Source organism: Schistocerca nitens, chromosome 2 (assembly GCF_023898315.1).
Source record: "Schistocerca nitens isolate TAMUIC-IGC-003100 chromosome 2, iqSchNite1.1, whole genome shotgun sequence".
Taxonomy (NCBI): Eukaryota; Metazoa; Arthropoda; class Insecta; order Orthoptera; family Acrididae; genus Schistocerca; species Schistocerca nitens.
The window spans coordinates 395,538,205-395,559,871 of NC_064615.1; the positions used below are offsets into that span (position 1 = coordinate 395,538,205).

At 37.8% G+C, this 21,667-nt stretch overlaps 1 protein-coding gene across 1 annotated transcript in view; it reads right to left on the minus strand.

The window, feature by feature from the left end:
• LOC126236242 (ATP-binding cassette sub-family C member 4-like) overlaps nt 1-21,667 on the minus strand; it is a 180,777-nt gene that overhangs the window by 47,892 nt on the left and 111,218 nt on the right. The window contains exons 13-17 of the mRNA XM_049945385.1: nt 20,000-20,214; nt 13,122-13,495; nt 11,525-11,604; nt 10,587-10,737; nt 770-876 (exon numbers count right to left, since the gene is read on the minus strand). Coding sequence (XP_049801342.1) covers nt 770-876; nt 10,587-10,737; nt 11,525-11,604; nt 13,122-13,495; nt 20,000-20,214 — 927 coding nt within the window. The remainder of the gene's footprint in view (nt 1-769; nt 877-10,586; nt 10,738-11,524; nt 11,605-13,121; nt 13,496-19,999; nt 20,215-21,667) is intronic.

Consider the following 21,667-nt stretch of genomic DNA (forward strand, 5'->3'; position numbering starts at 1 on the left):
TGAATATGTGTGCACAACAGTCTGATTGGCTAACTTCAACGCTAATTAACATGGAAACAATACAAAATATTCAGTTTATTTCTTAACAATTGTTCCTCAATAGAGTCTCCCTTACAACACCCTTACAAGCTTATCAGACTTGACACCCAGTATAATCAAGTTCACTTGTTGTACAGTGCAGCCTCTCACAAATTCTGAATCAACATGACAGTCATAATAGAAACAAAACACCAAAAAAAAAAGTTGCAAATGATCTGCAAGTACTTTTATTAAATCAGCACCTCCATCCTAAATTTCTAATATACAAATTGTATTTTTTTTAAATCTTAGATATTTGCCGACTACAAGATGTAGAAGTTCTGGTCCCAACAGTAAAGCTGTAATCATATCATATTATAACCCATCATAGCAGAGGTAATGTTTTACAAGTTACATAATTGAATATTTTCGTTTGTGGTTTCATGTATTACTACAGTCTAAAGTTAGGCTCCTTTCACCAACTTTCCTGGTTACTGATACTCTTAATGTAAAATTACATCTAGTTTAATAAATTTGGTACATCCAAACAAATATGCACATTGTTTAGGCTTGTCCTGTATCCATTGGTCTGAACACTAGGAAAATAAAAATGAATAGACTTGTTAGTATGAACTGTAAATGAGATATGCTTGTATGTACTTGACTTTTTTCAAGTGGTCATAAGAAATATCCCACAAAATGATAACAGAAGCCACACACTGTATCTTTGTACTTTTCTGGAGTGTATTACCTGATGTTTGTCAAATTCTTCTTTCAGTATACTCTCAGCACCATAGGCTCTTATGGTAGTAAGTCCTTGCAGAGTTGCAAGAAGATGAGTAAATACAGGGCTCTTAGCTGAAATGAAATTATAGCTTGTATTTATTTGTAGGAAGACCTAAATTTAACACTCAGAATTAAAAATAAATATTTAAAAAAAACCATATGATGCAGACTAACTACGGTGCATAATCAGTCAATAGTTTCAAAAACTACTTTTTTTTAAGAACTGGAGACAGCTAACAATGAAACAGAAATGAAAGTCAACTAACACTACATGAGGCTTTAAATGACCTGACAGTGATTGTGACAACAATTACACAGTTCTTATTAATACCAAAACTATAACCATGAGACCGTATCGGACCACTTAGATTTTGAAAGGGTTGTATTCTGTTAAATTAATAAAAAATTAGCACATGAAAGTATTTTTAAGGTTACACAACCATATAACTTCTATAGATGAATTTCAGAACTCAAAGGTGGAGGAGAAATTGATCCATATCACTGGTTTGATGACAGGATAAACTGAATATCAAGTTTAGAGACAGTCGGGTTCTGTAAGGATGGTGATTCAGCAACAGACAGGGACTCGTATTAATTTAATCATCTATTTTCAGTTTGTACACATGCTCACATTATTTATTTGTTTCCATTAAATTAGGTGGTAAGTGAAACTGAAATATTGAGTTTCATTTGTGCCACAGCTACAGTCTGGGAACTATATCTGATTTTGTGTAACTGTATTAAATAACTCTCCTAGTACAATTTTAGTTTCTCTGTAAACACATACAGGATGAAAAGTATTTAAACCGACAAACTCTAGGAGGTTGTAGGAGACATCAAAACAAGTACTTTTCCCTAATGTCATCTTTTCCTATGAGGATTATTTAAACCGGTGGAGGCTGTATTACGCTCTTCAGTTGTTAGAGGGCGTATTACGCTCTTCAGTTGTAGGCAACTGCTGTCCACCAGTGTAGTAGTGCATTCTCTGTTTACTAATGGAGCAATACACCTGGAGTGAGTATACTGATATGGTTGGTACGTACTACATAGCGCACCACAATAGACGAGCTGCACAGTGAATTTATCAACAACAATATCCTAATCACCTTATCCTGCATCATACGATCTTTGCTGCTGTGTACCGATGTCTGCGTGAGACCAGGTCATTTAGCAGATTACCCGGACAGGGATGGCGTCGCACAGTAAGAACGCTGCAGTTTGAGGAAGCTGTCTTGCAGCATGTGGAGCAGGATCCTTCAAGCAGCACTCGTGTAATTGCATGAAACATGGGGATGAATCAGACCAATGTAAGAACAGTCTTTTGAGAGCAATTGTTACCTCCATTTCACTTACAGCGTGTCCACAACCAGGAAACAGTTGATTATCCACCCAGAGCACAGTTTTTGCAGTGGTACCTGGAACAGTGTGAAATGCATCCTACATTTCCTTCCTCTGTGTTGTTTACCGATGAAACAACATTCTGGCGTGATGGAGTCTTCAACATGCACAATTTGCATGTTTGGAGTGAGGATAACCCACATGCCACAGTTACTATCACTCATCAAGTGTGATTCTTCATTAATGTGTGGGGCGGTGTTGTTGAGGACTGTTTAATTGGGCTGTATCTGCTACTTAGGCCATTAAATGGCAGGCACTATTACAATTTTCTTGCCATAGCATTGCCAGAATTGCTGGAAGATGTCCCGCTCCCTACAAGACAACGCATGTGGTTCCAACATGATGGGGCGCTGACATATTTCAGTCCTCGTGTGCGTTGATTCCTGGACCAACGGTTCCCAGACACATAGATTGGCAGAGGTGGTCTTGTACCATGGCCTTCTCACTTCCCAGATATGCCCCCTCTGGACTTTTTTTGTGTGGGGAGAGGTGCACAACCTTGTTTATGCAACTCTTGTTGCATCAGAAGAGGATCTGGTTGCCCAGATAGTAGCAGCAGCAGGAACAATTCAGGATACTCTTGGGGTTGTTGCCCGTGTCCGACAGAACATGATCCGACAGTGTAACCTTCGTTTACGTGTCAATGAAGTCTTTTTTAAAAATCTATTATAATTGAAATTGGGTTGTGTTAACGTGTTGTCTCTTGGTCATAAAAAATGGAAAAGTGTTTGTTGGTTTAATTAATTTGCCAGCAGAGAAATCTTCCTCTACCAATTTAAATACTCATCATAGGAAAAAATGATGTTAGGGAAAAATATTTGTTTTGACGTCCCCTACAACCTCCCAGAGTTTGTCGGTTTAAGTACTTTTCACTCTGTATGTTTACTGCATATTTGTTCCTTTTTTGATAGGTGGCAACGTTGAGGATACTAATAATATTTTTTTATCAGACAATACTTTAATCCCATTCTATCGCCATATTCATGGTCAGTTATACACTTATGTAACTAAGTGTTCGTTATGTGCATAAAAAAATGGGCAGTAAACCACAGGAAACCTAAATCATGACAGCTGGATGAAGATTGGAGCTTCCATCCTCCTGAATACAAGACCACTCTGTTTAAAACAGTGCAAACCCCAGTGTGTCTGCTCCCTTAGCTAAGTGGTCAGCATGTCTGACTGCCATATAGTAGGCCCGGGTTTGATTTCCAGCAAGGTAAGAGATTTTCTCCACTCGGGGACTGTGTGGTCTGTTGTCCTTATCATCATTTTGTCATCATGGACATGCAACTTGCCCATTGTGGCACCAACTGAAATGACTAGCACATCAGCAGCAGAACTTTTCCTGGTGGGACCTCCCAGATATCACTGCCATACAATGACTTCATTTAATTTTACCCCTAGTGTACAATACCATTTTACATTGAGAGACACGCACAAAACATTCACACACACACACACACAAACACACACACACACACACACAACCGTCAACTCCAGCATCTTGGACCAGAATGCCACTGCTGGTGTTGGCATTGTGTGTGTGTGTGTGTGTGTGTGTGTGTGTGTGTGTGTGTGTGAGTGAGTGTTTGTGTGTTTGTGTGTGCGTGCGTGTGTGTGTGTGTGTGTGCCTTTACTGGCTGTGGCCTAAAGCAACATGTGAGTGTCTTTTAATCGTGCCTGTCTGCAACTTGACAGCTCTTCTTTATGGGGAGCAACAAGATGTTTTTCCCTACATTGTTGATATTCTGATCTGGAGTTTTCCATTGTTTCATTTTACAAAAAATTATTTAGTAAAATAAAAGGCCACTGATACAATATTTAGTCATTTCTAATTTCTAGTCAGTGTAAGCTTTTAATTAAACACTTGGAAAATACGCATCAGAGCTGTATGAGAGTAATCTGAACTCAAATGTTCATCTGTAGAAGTAAAGTAGTAATCCATCTAACAGGGGATTTAAGAAGAGCGAAACTGTTAGGAAATTAGAGTAATTTAGAAGTGAAGGTAAGAACTCCACTCGTCAGAAGAAGAAGTTAGCAAGGACAGGGCTTACAATAAGGGAAGATCTGACACACGAACGGCTAAAGATTTTAAACAGTGCCATATCCCATTTCGGTCTTCAGAATGTGTGGACTCAGGATGGCAGAGTAATCATTAAGACAGCAGCTGGAAAGAAGACAGTCACAAACATGACAGAACTGAATAGTATTAAGTGAAGCTACTCGAGCCAAAAGCGCAAACTTAACACCATTTGCAAATTGTAACAGCCCTATACTCAGATATAGTCTTGTAATTGTATTAACGTTTTAATTATACCCATATTTGTACCTTCAACTAATTGTTTTTGTAACTGTATTAACTTTTTACTATTTTTTTGTATCTGTAGCTCTAACCATTACTTAATTTTAGTTACTGCTAATACTTTATCCTTTTCTCAGTTTATTCTCCTCCATTCTGTAATAGTTCTATTGCAATTATTAGTCTCTCCTTTAGTTCATGAATCACCCATCTCTTCGGTTTAAACTGTTCATAACAAAAATCACTATCAGCATCACTTTAGCAAATTTCAATCTAATTGTAGCTTCCTACAATAATCACTACCAGTATCACTTTAGTAAATTTCAATTTAATTCTAGCTTCCTACGATAATCTATTAATTATTAATCTTACTTCTCTCTGCTGGCAGCATCGGCCTCTTAAATCACTCCCCTTTCCCTTATTTCCACCCTAAGCTGTTTCAAATACGCTAATTACATTTCTCCTCTTACGACATAGGATACACAGTGACACACAGCCGTCACTATTTTGGTCATATTCTCCTTGCACCGAATACCACTAATCCATTTTCTATACTCCCGAAACCTCAGGAAATCTCTTGCAGTCGCCTTTCTTTCGGCCCTCGCAGAGTCAGAAACAGGGCGCGCAAAATCTCGGACACCCCTGTGTTATGCCACTTGGCGGAAGCAGCGGCCAGTGCCCCTCGCGACAGGTAGTGCCTAACAAAGGGACAAACCAGTCTGCCACCCTACTCCAGGCTGCTCAGCGGAACGCGTCAGAGCTTTTAGCAGCTCACTGCAACATCCAGTCTTTACTTGCACATTACGAAGAACTTAGCCTCCTCTTCAACCAACTAAACTACCACGTAATCCTCTTATCCGAAACGTGGTTGAAACCACACATATCCTCTGCATCTATTCATCTCCCAGGGTACACATTTCTTGGGGCAGACAGATCAAAAAAGCGAGGTAGCGGGGTCGGCGCGTATATACGAACAGATCTCAAAGCGAAAGTCTTATGTACATCAAATCCTGCTGAAGAAAAAGAGACTGAATTCATGTTCATTGAAATAAATATACAAAGTCGGACATTCTTGACTGGCGTCGTGTACAAGCCGCCAAAAATAAGCTCAATGAGTTCCTTCCAGTCGGAATTACATTCACTTCAGTGTCAATACGAACATGTCATCGTAATGGGTGACTTGAACATAGACCTGCTAAGAGACACTCCCTCCGCAATAAACCTAAGAAGACTGTTTAATTGCAATAACATGAACATTCTTCCATTACAACCTACACACCATACGGCGCACAATCACACTCTTATAGATGTAATCGCAACGAAACAGACTGACAAAGTAAGAGATGTTGGTCAAACATCGGCCCCTGGCCTCTCAGCACATGATGTAATATTCCTGGCCTACTCTGTGCAGCCCCCAAGGATCAAATCGCGTTACATAACTTGTAGGAACATGAAACGTATTGACCTTGACGCTCTAACAGCTCAGAAGTCTCATGGCATCAAATAATAAGAGAACCTACAATCGAGGGCAAAATTAGCGAACTTGGTGATAAACTGACTGCCCTCTATGACAAACATGCACCTGTGCGCACAATCCGTGTAAGAAAATCTCCTGCTCCATGGCTGACAGCTGAATTACGTCAAATGATGACTAATAGGGATGCTGCCCACAGGCGTTTCAAGGCAGATCCGAAACCCGAGCGTTTCGAAGAATATAGAAAGCTACGGAACAGAGTGAAACAATGCCTTCGCAATGCTAAAATCAGGCACGCTCGCTCCCTTGTATGCAGCGATCTGACGCCCACGACTCTATGGAAGAATCTCCGTAGCTTTGGGGTCGGAAAGGCAAAATCGGAAACTACTTTTCATGTGTCAGCTAACGAATTAAATGAATTCTTCTCTGCACCTCTGAATACCCGCACGGCTGATAATTACCGTCCACAAGAATCCCCAAACAGGATAACTAACAACGATACCTTCCATCTAAAACATGTAACAACAAATACGGTAAGAAAAGCAATAATGAGAATCTCTTCTGATGCAATAGGCAACGACAGTATCGGTATAACCATGATTAAGAATGTTGCCGATATCTTAGTACCTGTCTTAACTGACATATTTAATTTTTCCCTCGTGAACGGAATATATCCCACTGCATGGAAAAGAAGCATAATTCGACCCATCCCTAAGATCGAAAACCCGCAACTGCCTAGTGATTACCGACCAATTAGCATACTGCCTGCTGTTTCCAAAGCACTTGAATATATTGTTCATGACCAAATTACTGAACACTTGCATGAATTCAGCCTATATGACAAATTTCAATCCAGTTTCCGTAAACATCACAGCACAAACACTGCTCTAATTAAAGTAACTGATGACCTGAAATACGCCATCGACAATCGAAAGGCAACAATATTGACGCTACTGGACTTCAGCAAAGCTTTTGACACTGTTAACTTTGACATATTGCTCAGAAAAATGCAACAGCTTAATTTCTTTGATAGTGCAATGAGATGGTTTGAAAGCTACTTAAAAGACAGAAAGCAATGTGTTGTCTGCGTAAATGAAAAATCTTTCTGGAAACACGTTTCCTCGGGAGTGCCACAAGGATCAGTCTTAGGACCACTTTTGTTTTCTTTATATGTCAACGATATTTCGTCGGTTCTGTCCTCCTGTAAATATCATTTCTATGCCGACGACCTCCAGCTCTACCTAAGCGTCAGACCTGAAGATGTAAACACTGCAATCGCTCAGATGAATGATGATCTGTCTTCAGTAGTGACATGGGCGAAAAACCCGGGGCTTAAACTAAATGCAAAAAAGACGCAAGTAATCTTAATAGCCCATCAGAAATTAATAAGTTCAGATTTCCGCGAACGCCTACCTCCTATTCTGCTTGACGGTACTCCAATATCATATCAGAAAACAGTGAAGAACTGGGGTGTAACTTTTGATGAGCATCTCAACTGGGCGGAGAATACAGTCGCAGTGTGCCGAAAGGCGTCTGCTTGTCTCTATGCTCTCAAAAAGTTTCGGAACATATTTCCACAGAACTTGAAACGCCAGCTCGTGCAAGCGCTCTTTCTATCGAACCTCCACTATTGTGATGTGATTCAACAAGGCATGAGTAGTGAAAACAAAAGACGGCTAGAGCTAACCATGAATGCCTGTGTGCGTTACACCTGCAACATTCGCCGATATGATCATGTTAGTGCTTCATACTCCGAGCTAGGGTGGCTGCGGCCGGACAAATTGCGTGACTACCACACTCTATGTCTACTTCACCGACTCCTCGTCGCGCAAGCACCCCAGTACCTTGCTTCAGAGATTAAAAACCTGTCATGCCATCATAATCGAAACACGAGGTCACTCTTATTTGGCATCCTAACTGTGCCCACTCACAAAACAAATACTTTTGCAAACTCCTTCTCAGTTGCCACTGTCCGCCTCTGGAACAAACTGCCCCTTACCTTGCGCAAAATTCAATCTCCTGCTGCTTTTAAGAAGAAGTTGAAGCATTTCCTGCTATCATCCTCATAAAGTTCTCCACAAAATTAATTTACAAGGCTAATCCTCTCATCTGTCAAATAGCAAAGCTAGCATCTCCTATCTTGCTCCTGAGATGCCTTCCTCTTCATCTATCTCTATTAGCCACGCAATCTTCTTTTCCTTTATATTTCCTTAATTATGTTTCATCATGTCTCTCTATTCTTTTCCTCCCTTCACCATGAGTCTCCCTCATACTCCCTGCTGCCAGCACTCCTATCTAAAATCTGTCTTTTCAATAATGTCTAATTATAACAGTACTTATGATCTACGAATATAAACTCTATATGTATGTATTTTTCCAGGTGTACCTTTCTAATTGTTTATTTCACTTTTTGTACTAAATGTAGTTTAACATTCCTACTAAAACATAGAATGTAAAATAAGTATAATGCCTGGTTAGATGTAGAGAGGGCCTGATGGCCCTAATCTTGCCAGGTTAAATAAATAAATAAATAATAGGATAGGCACTGAGTCTTCAACAAACACATAAACAACACTAAAAACTTCACTAGCTTAAATCTTCTTTCAAGCTGAAGTATACATGCAAATATTAGGGATCATTCTGGCTGGGCTTGTAGATGGAAGTGTCAGACCATTGACAGATCCCTAATGTCAAATAATAGCTGCAGTTCATTATGATGGTGGTGGAGCTTTTGTCTGTGGGGAGGATGATTAAATCTTGGTCTGTCTTGCTGAGATTGTTGATGGCTGTTCTTTTTTTGGTTGTGAAGTTTCTGTTCTTGGGAAAGGAAATGTGGAAGGATGGTGAGGCCATGTTCGAAGTAAGGAATTTGTGGAAGGTAACCAGAGGGCAGTTTGGTGGCAGAGGGGCATAAACACACCACCTCAATCCATATATATCTAACTAATTACATGTTCACACATAACTCTTAGTTTTTGAGGAGATATACAGACAATTCTGAGGCAGAGACAAAGGCAGCCACATGGCACCCTCCCTCCTATGCTAGTACATGTATGGGTCATCTGGATGACACCTTCCTAGCATCCCCATACTCCTGTCTTGTTTAGGTTCATTAATGATGACTTTATGATCTGGAATCAGAGCAATGATACTCTACTCCCATTCCACATAGCTTCAACATACATTTCTCACTTTTTGCTTCGCACAGTCCTCCTCAGGACAAAATGTCACTTTCCTGGACAATGACCTCCACCTCTCAGATGGCTCCATCACTCTTCTGTTCACTATCAACCATACCTGCATTTTGACATCTGTAATCCCTTTCACACCACTCCTTTATATTCTGATCATCCATCTACTGCACCTCTGCAGTGACTAGAATTCCATTACCCTGTAAGCTGAAGGTCTCACCAAGTCTGCCTGAAGAAGGAGCCACTGGCTCCGAAAGCGTGCCAATTGTGACAGTCTTTTATGTGTGTGTTCTGCCACCACTTGGTGAGTAGATATTTTATCTATCCAATTAAATAATTTTACCAAATGAGAAAGCACTGGTAGATAGACACAATAAAAAACACAAACACACACACAAATTTCAAGCTTTCACAACCAACGGTTGCTTCATCAGAAAAGAGGGAAGGGTAGGAAAAGATGAAAGGATGTGGGCTTTCCCTCTCCTTTGCTGTTTCCTGACGAAGCAACCGTTGGTTGCAAAAGCTTGAAATTTGTGTGTGTGTTTGTGTTTTTTATTGTTTCTATCTACCAGCGCTTTCTTGTTTGGTAAATATTATTCGAGAAGACAGTTATTCCCTAAATATCCCATTTTCAAGCATAATAATGCAATTATTACTCTAAGATAACGAGCAATATGTTGAACCTAGTATTAGAACATTTTCATGGCTTGTTTGTTTTTATTTACTTGGCATTACTTTATTTCTATATGTATCATTTACTTTTTTCTCATCTCATTTCATCTTGTTGATTTTGATTGGTTTTTCTGTCATTGAATGTCAGTCAATGAATAAACTAAAATACTCCTCTTATTGATAGGCAATATTAAATCAACTGTCTTCTTACTCTTTGTGCAAAGAACAGTAAATGGAAGCATTATGTTACCAAAAATGTGACAGTTGTTGGTAGTTGAATGATCAGTGTAACTGACTGTCATGCAAATAACCTAGGTTCAATTCCCGGTGCTACCAGAGATTTTCCATTGGTGGGAAGACTGTAATGGAGTCCACTAAGCCTCATGGTGACAGATGAAGAGCTACTTGAATAAGAAGTAATGTCTCCATGGTCTGGAAAGCCCATAAACCCTACGAGAGAGGTGTGCTGGCCTCAGGCTCCTCCACACTGCATCAGAATGACACCATATGATGACATATACATGACATCTGGTTGGCAATACATGGTCCTCTGACTCTAATCACAGAATTTCCTTTCTTAAAATTCTTGCAATACCATGAAATAAATAAGAAAATCAGTCGCAATTATCTTCATTGGCTCAGAACTACTCTACACATGCATGTGACTAATATAATGTTCACATTAATTCCAGCTCTGAAAAACTGTTGCCTCTCCAACTTATATCTATATACTGTGTATCTTACTCACTCATTCCTTCCAGTCGTTTAATGTTCATTGATGACCTCAGATAAATTTTTCTCATAAACCAAAAGAGGAAACCCATGACAATAATAGGAATAAGATACACCCAGTTGATGACCACTGCTATAATTAGTGATCCAAATACAGTCATAATAATCTGGAATTTACAAAAGAAACACACATTCAGAGAAATGATTGATCATGTAACATAATTATAAATGGTAAAACTGTGGAAAAAGACATTCAGATAACAGCACAAGTAGTGAAGTGAGTAAAAGAGTTGTGTTCATCACATGTTAATGCATTTAAAGAATGGAATGGATAATCAGAGGTGCTCTCTGTCTATCAGTCTGTCTCTTATAGTCTCTTAATACTATCAGGCAGCCTGATTAAATATTTGGTTACTATATTTTTTTTTCAAAAATTCATGAAGATCACTGAGATCAAACTCAAGGTCTGAAATCAAATCTCTGTTACCATATTACACGTCACACAATCATAGATATAAATGACTCATCAATTATGAGATCAGCACATGGTAACTCTCTATAGTTAGGTGTTAATACTTCATGGTGAAACACTAATGCTGAACTAAATGTACCTTTGAACATGGTAGTTGGTTGTTACTAACTGCAGCCTTTTTGATTACTGGAACAAATCATTAGTGTAGTAATCAGCAAAATTCTGTACTTTCTAATGTGTAGTAGTTTATATGATCAAATTCAGTATTGGCATAAATTCAAAAATAGAGTTAATTTTGATGAATATGGTTTCTTCCGATTATGATGACATAGAAAAAAACTAAGTATCATCAGTAAAACCATTGCTGTTAAGTGCTGTATTATATTTCCTAAGCTGTGGCTTGAATAATTTTGCAACACATTGTAGAAAACATCATATCTGAAATGCAGTTAATTTAAAGAAATCCATCACGAAATACTAACTTGAGTAGCATCCAAAATAGCCTTTGGAAGAATTTCATCAATTGCACCCATGTCTTTTGAAAACCGATTCAGTATACGGCCTGAAACAGAATGTTAAGAAAAAAAAAAGTGAGTAGAAGTGTAAATGATACTGGAACAAAATGATTCACATATTCAAACTACAGAAATTTTTTGTTTATGTGTCTGGTAAGTATTAAAAAAATTATATTTTTTGCCTGATTAAATGACACTGTTCATTTCTCCGTGAGTGCCACAAACCCATGCTTACTGTGTCATTCAGGTTTAAGCATTATTTTATGTTAGGACAACGTTAGAACTCCACCAGTCATAACACAGCGTGCTACAGAATACATTGCTAATTACTAACTATTGTTCACTTGAAACTTATAATGATGGAATTAATGCTTAGTAACAAATTTTATAGCCATTATTATGGTATAATTTTATTATTTTGTCATTAATTATCATATTATTCATAGGAGTAAAGTTAATAGTTCACAAAAATAAGCAAGAGATGATAATTAATTCACTTTCAAAACTTAGTGGATAGTGTATTCATTGTAAAGAAAATAAAAGACTGGTGATTGAAAAAGGTAAAGTGTGATGTGAAAGAGCAAGAGCAATGAATTAATTACTCCAAAACATCCACTACTAACAATAAAAATTCTGTTCCTGAACAAGCTGTAGATCATAATAGTGCTTATTTCATTGGTAAAGTCATGTTGATAACACACAGTACACCAGCATCAGTACTGGTTTATGGAGACAATAACTAAGTTTCAAATATATGGTAGGTTCTAGCCATCCACAAGTTCATAATTGATGCTACATTCGTCTTCTTTTCCTCTTTGTAATTCTCATCCACTGATAGCTTCTCAACCATATTACTTTCACAGATAATCTCAGCATTTATTGTCACAATTTTTGTTGACTTGTTTCCGCTGATTCATTGAATTCTTATTTCCTTCTTTGACTTTGATTCATTTTTGGTTTGTTGGTGCTATCTTCAGCATTTAGTTATAGACATGAAGCCCAGATGGGGTGTCATTAGCACCTAAATATCTTAGTTGAACCTGTACACATTTTTTATCCATGATAGGTGCTTGTTTTCTACAGATAATTAATAACAGACATCTATTACAGACAAACAATTATTTCGAATCTGGTATATTTAATTTCACGTACTTGAACAAGATTTCTCATTATGATGCACAGCACAGTATCAAAACAGAAATACAGTGTTAAAAACAATGAAAGATCGTTGAGTAAGACAGCAAACTGCCTCGGGTAATGTTGAAAGGCTTTTAATTTAAAATAATGAAACATAATACATGAGGCACCTTTTGATGTATTCGATGGTGTCATAATAACATGAAGCTTCTTTTGGATATTCTTTTGCAGTGCTTGTGGTTGCTGTCTGTCATCTTTAGCCAAAGTCTGTGACTTAACAGAAATCTGTATTACTTCTAAAGCCATTTACTGTACCACATTTTAGTGCTAGCTGATATGTTTATAAAATTACTGCCCAGTAAATGCAACTATAGCCACCTAAATCACATAACACTTATTGTTTTGTATATTACTTTTAGATAATTACCTGAAGGATTTGTGTTGAAAAACCGCATAGGTGCTCTCATCAAATTAGTAAACATTGTATCATGAAGTTTCCTTGATGCTTTAATACAGATATTGTAGAAGGTAAGAGAGCGAGTGAATGCAATGACAAGTAGTCCTACAATAATTGCCACATACATGTAAATAAGAGTTTCAGTTTCATACAATCCTCCTGACAGACTATCCTGATTTGTTTCATTATTAGTAGTTACAAACTCCATTACATTAAGTGAATTATTCGCCTGGCTTGTCATGTTATTTTCAGTCAGTAACTCATCGTAAACAGCAGAACTGTTCATATCAAGTAAACTGTTCAGTTTCTGCATATACAACATTCTAGTCTCTTCTTGTGTAGTCCTGAAAAAAAAGGGTATTTATTTTTTTTTTATACTGATATCAGAATGTTAATCTCATGACATTATTTACAAACTTATATTTAACTGTAAAACAAAATCGCTCTTTTTGATACTGGAATTCCTTTTACTGAAATGGAAAGTAAAAAAGATATATATGGATACCTTCACATACATGATATCTCCATTGCAAAGCAGTATTTCACTGCAGCATTCCAGCTACTATACAAATAGAGAGACAGTTGGGAATTCACTATAAATATTTCTCAAATTGGCTGAAACAAAATATTTATCTTCCGTAAGGACAGAAGCTGAAGTAACACATCATACTTTGTGCCAAGGCCAGGGCTTGAAACCAGGTCTCCTGCTTATTAGGCAGATGTGCCAATCACTACATCACTGTGGCATTGGGGCTACTACAGCTGGTTCAAGTTCCAGTCTTGGCACAAAGTATGATGCATTACTTCAGCTTCTGTCCTTAAGGAAGATAAATATATTGAAGGTAGAGATGAGACTCTTATGTCTCCAGGAAAATGTAATCCCATTAGACCAAAATATTTCTAGTACTTACTTAAGCTTAAGCTACATTTTCCTTGATGTAGGGCCCTCACATATTGAAATACTGCAACACCATTCATAACTGTTCAAAATACTCTTAAATGGCAATCATTTGTCAAAAAATTCATTCAGTTTCTCCATTTCATTTTCCATCCTTTTTTCAAGATTTATTAAATAATGTCCCCTCAGTAGCATTTTGCACAACATTAACAGGTAAAAATTATGAGGTGTAAGGTTAGGCAACTACAACGAATCCAGAATGAATCTTTCACCCATGAGCAGAATATGCAATGTTTTGAAAGTTCCTGGCAGATAAAAACTATGTGGTGCCCATGTACTCGAGTCTGGACCCTTGTATTATGGAAAGCTTCTGTGAAGTTTGGAAGGCTGGAGAGAGGATCTGGCAGAATTAAAGCTGTGAAGCTAGTTGTGACTTGTGTGTAGACAAGTCAGTATGGTTTGAGTCCCAGTCAGACATACAGTTTTAATCTGCCAGTAAGCTACAATTACAGTGTGGGTTCCAATATATTAAAGTCATTCTTGGCACTTCCGATTTTAATTAATTATGACCAATGTGTGAGAGTACTGCCATGAAAAAATAATCTGTTTCCTGCATTTTTAAGGAATTTTGTTTCTGATAGTGTCCTATAGCTGGCAGATTGATAACTCAATTAATGGCATATGTAAAGAATGTGGAATTGCCTGTATGCACCATACACAGTGCTACCAAACGAGAAAATGAAAAATTTCCAATTTCATTTTCCCGGCAGTCACTTGTCCTTTATGTTCTACAGACCCATTTGTGAAAGTGAACAACTGAGAATGTGGAATGATTCAATTTATATGTTAACAAAAATGGCACATAAAGTCGTCAGTAAATTTTTGCAAAGCGTTTTGTGCTTACTCAGCCTAAATATAACACAGTAAAATTAGCAGGGATTAGACGACTTTGGGAAATAAATAAAAAGTAAAGTACTTCTTTTTCATTTATGTTACACAGCTGCATTTCATCTCCTACTACTAGCTAAGTTAATGTCTACATGATCAAACTAATAATTCTCAGAGAATAAAATTTTCTGCATATGTAACACCAGAAAAGGGGTTATGATGAATATTTCTAAAAGTCACACACTTGATAGGAAACTTCAGTTTAAACAACTAGATAATTTGTAGAAGAATTGGCTAATCATATATTTTTTTATGAATTCCCAGTTTCCCTCTTTATGTCTCATGGAAGGACACTGAAGACATTTTCAGCAATAAGAAACTCCTAGACAATGATACTGTCTCTAAAAGGCTGTTTTTGTGTTGCGGTCATGGAAGTCCCAGCTCAAGTGGAACATTTTTTTAAAATGCTCAGCAAAAAATATCATTATGGAGTGAATGGACAGACATATGACAATAATTCCAATATCTTATGAGTTATTTGTAAGGAATGTGTGCATGTATTTGACATAATATACTTAGTTCTTGCAGTTGATGAATAAATAACCTCACCAGACAAAATGCTACTCATCCCCTTAAAAGAATGAAATAGCGTCTTTGTGGATTGTGTAGAACTGGTACAAGGTGGTCATGTGACTTCCATTGCTCATGTATGTCATGGCAGTGAAATGGTATGGTATCAGCACAGTAAGATGGATTACTTTGGTCGAGTGACTGAATGGCAGAAATGAGCTCTTGTATTTGGAATTGCCCATGATCCCATGGTGAATGAAGTTTGTCAAATTTATTGATGTATTGTTTGCAAAATGTTTGGGGGAGGAGCTATTGTATTTGGTCTTGCCCATGACCACACAATGAATGAAGTAGCCCAGTTTATTGATGTATTGTTGCAAAATATTAGAGTCTACAAGGAATAGCATAACAATGTAACATAGCATAAGAAAAAACAGTGATATAAGGTCATAAAAAACAGGGACTGGAGACACAAGTTTAATTTGTCAACAACAACTAGTTTCTCTTCTGACAGAAATTGCCAGTGTCAGTGAATGCACAGCAGTCTCATCAGTTTCTGAGCGAACATCGTGGTGCAAAATGCTTGCAGTGGACATTTTGAGTTAGATACCACATAGGAATCTGTTGCTCTCAGTAAAACATACAGCTGTACATCTTCAGTGGGCCAAACAACATATCACCTGGACAGTAGCTGGCTGGAGGTGTGTAGTGTGGTCAAACAGGTAGTAATTTTGACTGCACTGCAAGACACTGAATGCATGTATAGTCTGATGAGGCATTGAACCCAATCTGTATGGAGCAAACAGTTTACGCTAGAGGTGTTTATGTGGTGTTTTGGGTAGTACTTTTTATACCATAACCTGAGCCCACTCATTTAGGCTCCAAGAACATGAACCAGGATGTTTATTTCAACATTCTTGGTGACCATCTGTTGGTCTTTGATGTACATCGTCACAGTGAGTTTGTTGTGGACACTCCCATTTTTCGAGCAAGCAAAGCAAAGAATGGAAACCAATAATGTGGAAGGAGTATATAGATGTACTTTAGGGCATTATTATGGAAATGGAAGAGTGTGTAGATGAAGATGGGATAGGATATATGATACTGAATGAAGAATTTGATAGAGCACTAAAAAGCCTAAGTCAGAAGAAGGCCCAAGGAGTAGACAACATTCTGTTAGATCTACTGATAGCCTTGGGAGAGCCAGTCATGACAATATTTTTCAATATGATGTGCAAGATGTAAGAGACAGGTGAAATAATCTCAGACTTTAAGAAAAATGTAGTAATCACAATTCTAAAGAAAGCATGTGCTGACAGGTATGAACAATTTGGTAACCATACCTGCACCAGAATAATAAAGTGACTGACATCTAGTTTACCAAAGCAACAACCAATAAGAGCAGTTTTCATACTGCTCTGCTGCCTCAGCTGCAGGTCACCAGCTAGCTGTAAATGTCAGTTATGATCAGTAACATAACTGTTGTGATTTGTTCCTGTATGACTTGTTTTTCTATCTGGTATGTTTCTTTTATGAAATTTGTAAATATAAGCATATTATTGGTTGGGAAAGTAGAGAGACTACTAAGATCCTATAAAGTGAACTGAATATTGTATTTTAACATGGATTACAGTATTGACAACACAGCTGCTGTTACAAGAGACATATTGCACTTTCACATAATGGCAAACTGACAACATCTCCCCTTTCTATCCTCAGCTATGGATCACTCTGTTACTGTGACTCAGGCTATACATTACAACTACTGAGCATCATGTAACACATGGAATGCTCCTTTGATAGGACACTGTCAAATTTTTGAGCAGCTAAGATAATGGATATAGTTTGTTGGATTCTTACATGAAATGTTCAGAATGACATGACTGGCAGTCTATTTGAAGAGAAAATCATAACTGGGATAAAATGTATGGATGAGACAGTTGAAAAGGCATGGATGACAACTTTGAAATTGCAGATACTGTTCTTTATGGATAGGTTTCATACTTATGACACAGTTAACATGGCTGCCCATAAGATGAAGGTTAACACTGGGGAATGTAAGGTGTGGTATGTAAAACAAATGAACAAATTTGACTTGCATAAAGAATTACAGTGTTCACAGAAATACAATCACACAACACACACAAATCTCATCACTGTAACCTAACTTGCTTATAAGATGGTGGCCCTGCATATGGGAAAGCTCTTTCTGTTTGATCTACCAATGAAAACACATATAGTGCTACTCAGTGACTACGCAGGTTCAGTGCGCCAACAAAAAGTACACACTGATCAATGCACACATGCCCACTAACCAGAGTAATATGAAAGACCTAAAGGTCTCAGAAAAATTCAGGTCTATCCTTGAGAAAGTGATCTCCAAAGTCCCCAGAGATGATGTCAAACTACTCCTAGGCAACTTTAAGGCACAGATTGGCAGATAAAAACGATGCAGGAAAACAGTCAGCAATTATCCAGCGTATAAACTTACTAACAAAAATGGCACACAGCTCATAAAACTCTGCCAACAGAACAACCTCAAGTTCATGTTGACATCCCCCAGAAAAGACCCCAGGAAAACAGAAAACCAGGTGCTCACCAGTCAAGCAGTTGGATTACTTCCAAATCTACCACGTGGCAATCTCATATCCAGTACAGAAAGAGATCCCCCTTACCAAAATTTGACACAAAGAAAAATCACAGAATCTGAAGTGAAAGAAACACGGGAAAAAGAACATGTAAATGACTGGCAAAAGTTCCACTGAAAAATCACAGAAAAAGCACGAGCCCTCATTCCTCTGAAGAAGAACACCAAACACCCTTGGTGGTACACCGACTGTGAGAATGCACTTGTCACTAGGAAAGCTGCATATCAGAAATACAATAGCAAAAAATCCCCAGAAAATTTACAGGCTTTCAATGAAACATGAAAAAGAACCTCAAAAATTATCAGGCAATCCAAGAGAAAATTCATGAAAGAACAGTTAGATTCAATAGAGGACAATTTCTGTAACTACAACACAACTTCAGGAAAAGTGATGGAAAATTGGCACTAACAAAAAAGGATAACTGCAAGGTATTGACACAGTATTTCTCAGAACTTTTGAATTTCCCAGAACCCACAGAGAGATTCCTAGAGGAAGAACCGACAGAGAAGCATACAAACTCACCACCCCTAACACAAGAGGGGGTCCACAGACACATCCTCAAACTCAAAAACAGCAGAACATCTGTTGAAGATGGTATAGTGGACAAGCTACTAAAAACCTCGGACCACACTCACTTACAAAACCCACACAGATTATCACAGACATCTGCATATCAGAAAAGCTGCCAGGTGACTGGAAATGCACACTGACTCACCCATTACATAAAAAAGGTGACTGCACAGATGTAAACAGGGGCACTTCCCTACTACAAGTCACATACAAGGTCCTTTCAGCACGCCTACTCAAAAGGACACAGGACCAGCTGGAACACAAGATCGGCAAGTACCTGGCAGGGCTTCTGACCTGGTTGCTCCTGTGCAAAACAAATCATCAATTTGAAGACTATGCTGAAAATCAAAAAATCAGAAATATGCCAGTCATATGAATTTCATTGACTTTAAGAAAGCGTATGATTCTGTTGACCACCAGTCATTGTTCAAAATCCTATACAAACAAGGTCTGGACAACAAGACACTTTTTTGGTACTCATCAAACTGACACTGACAAACATGACATCAAAAGTGAAACTTAGGGGGGAAACCTCAAAACCTCTTGAGATCAGGACAGGCATGCATCAAGGTGATGGTCTCTCACTACACCTCTTCAACCTAGTATTGGACAAAGTCATTAAGGAATGAGAGAAAGAACTGAAATTACGAGGATACTGGAAGCCAGTGCAACTAGGATGACCCAAGGATGAACTGGAAGTTGGCTGTTTAGCCTCCATACACAACCTTGCACTACTTGAAGACAATTAAACCACAGCAATCAGGCAGGTAGAAGTACTCAAAGAGTGCTCAGAAAAAGTAGGGCTACAGATCTCCTTCCAAAAAATAGAGTTCTTCTGCACAAAATTCAACATACTGAATTTAAACGCAAAATATGGCAAGATTCACAGAGTAACACATTTTAAATACCTAGGGGAAGTGCTTGAACTGACAGGAAAGGAGAAAATCATGCAGAACACCAGGTTATACAAAACACAGGGTATCTACAACAAAAAATGTCTATCACTTCCATCAAAATTCGTCACTACAATACTGTAATCAAACCTGAGGTGCTATACGCCTGCGCGACTCTGATGCTACTCACCAATGGTGACTTAGAGAAGATCCTCACAGAAGAAAGAAAAAATATCAGGAAAATTATTGGACCAAAATTCACACATGAAAGATATAGGCTTCACTCCAGAGACACCACACAGAAGTTGTCACTGAAAAGGTGCTACAACAACCACACACATTTGTAATACATGACTATCAGTATAAACTTTTAGGACTAACCAATAAGAAATAAAGTAATCAGATCCACTGGCAAGGGCTTGAGCCAAAGCAAAGAGCAGTATTATCGTAAAAATGACGAAGTAGTTGGTTCCGGATCTGAAGTAGCCAACATATGGTGACTTTTTCACCACTCCTTTAGTTGTAGCTTCCATCATGTCTGGTACTTCTTCATCCTCTTCTTCTTCTATCAGGGATCCATGGTATGAAGATGCGCTCTTGAAAAAATAATGAGTAATATTACTTCACAGAAACAGATGTTATTTTCGTGCTTTTGGTCTGTTTAAAGACAGTTAAAAAAACAACATGTTACTAACATTTTAGTAATTTTTGAGAACATTTCTCATGGAGAAACAGTTGCCTGGGTTAAAGTACTTTAAGAATGGATTATAAACAGTCTCAACTGCAGAAGCATTTATTTCGATAGTAGCCAATTTTGGTCAGAATTTGATCATCCTTCGACCACCATACTGTGATAGTGTGTGATGGTGAATAGAGTGGGTGTCGTGATTCCATGGACATTAATTCCAGTTGACGTCCATGAAGTTGCAACACCTGCTCCATTCACAGCCACCGCCTACCATCATGGATGAGGGTGATCAAATAATGACCGAAACTTGTTACCATCGAAATAAGTGTTTTTACTGTTCAGATAATTTGTAACCCATTTTTAAACAAACATTTTTGGGCTCTTACAGCATGAGATCAAGACCAGCACACAACAGTCAGTTTCTTCTTTTAATGTAACTTAAAACTAGCTTAGCATTTTTTAAGAACTGCCTATTGTGTTGATATCAGGCAAGTGTTAAGTGAAGTGCAAAATACCCTTCTAGTCTTTGTGTAGATCAAGGCTGTAAATAGTAGGTATGAAACCTACTGACAACAGTGGGCTACAGGTTGACTGGATGTTTGCAATGTGTGAAGGCTATGATGAGTATGATGAAGTATTTGTAGAGAGTATTATAGCTAAAACAGAAACAGATCCCTTTCACACTAACACTGTAAGAAAAGTATGTTTGATGATTACTGAAAACAAAAGTGTGACAACTAGAAAAATGTTAAAATTATTGCATACTTTCAAACTTTCCCCTGTGAAACATAATATAAATACATTTGGATATCCAACTGGGTTGTGAATTTCATTTTAGTGTAAAATCTTGACAACTGCCAGAGCTGTTTTCAGATACTTCATGACATATAGTATGTACTCATATGCCTTGTGAAAATGGTATTGTGTCCCACACTATGTGTACTGAATATATATGTTTGTATTAGATTTTTTACCAAATGATGTGTTGTGTTGAGGAAGGCAGAGCTGATTTCAATACTGTATCCAATATCCTGGGACTCCAAGAAACTTATCTCTAGTCAATAAATAAAAATATTTGTGCGAAAGAGAAACATTGTAGCCCAGACTGCATTTTGTATAGATGCACCTTAAAAAGTAAAATGCTTACTTTCAATCTCTAAGGAAATTAATATCGTAAGAAAAGAGGTAATGAGTTTCCTGGACATTTGTATGCTGCATGTTCAATGTCTGAATGGCAGCACATATGAAAAGTATTTGTGGAACAGAAGGGGGCCTCAATAATGATGAAAACAATAAGGCTTGGACCAACAGATATCAGATGACAATATTACTAGGTGCTATTTTTATACATAAATGAAGAT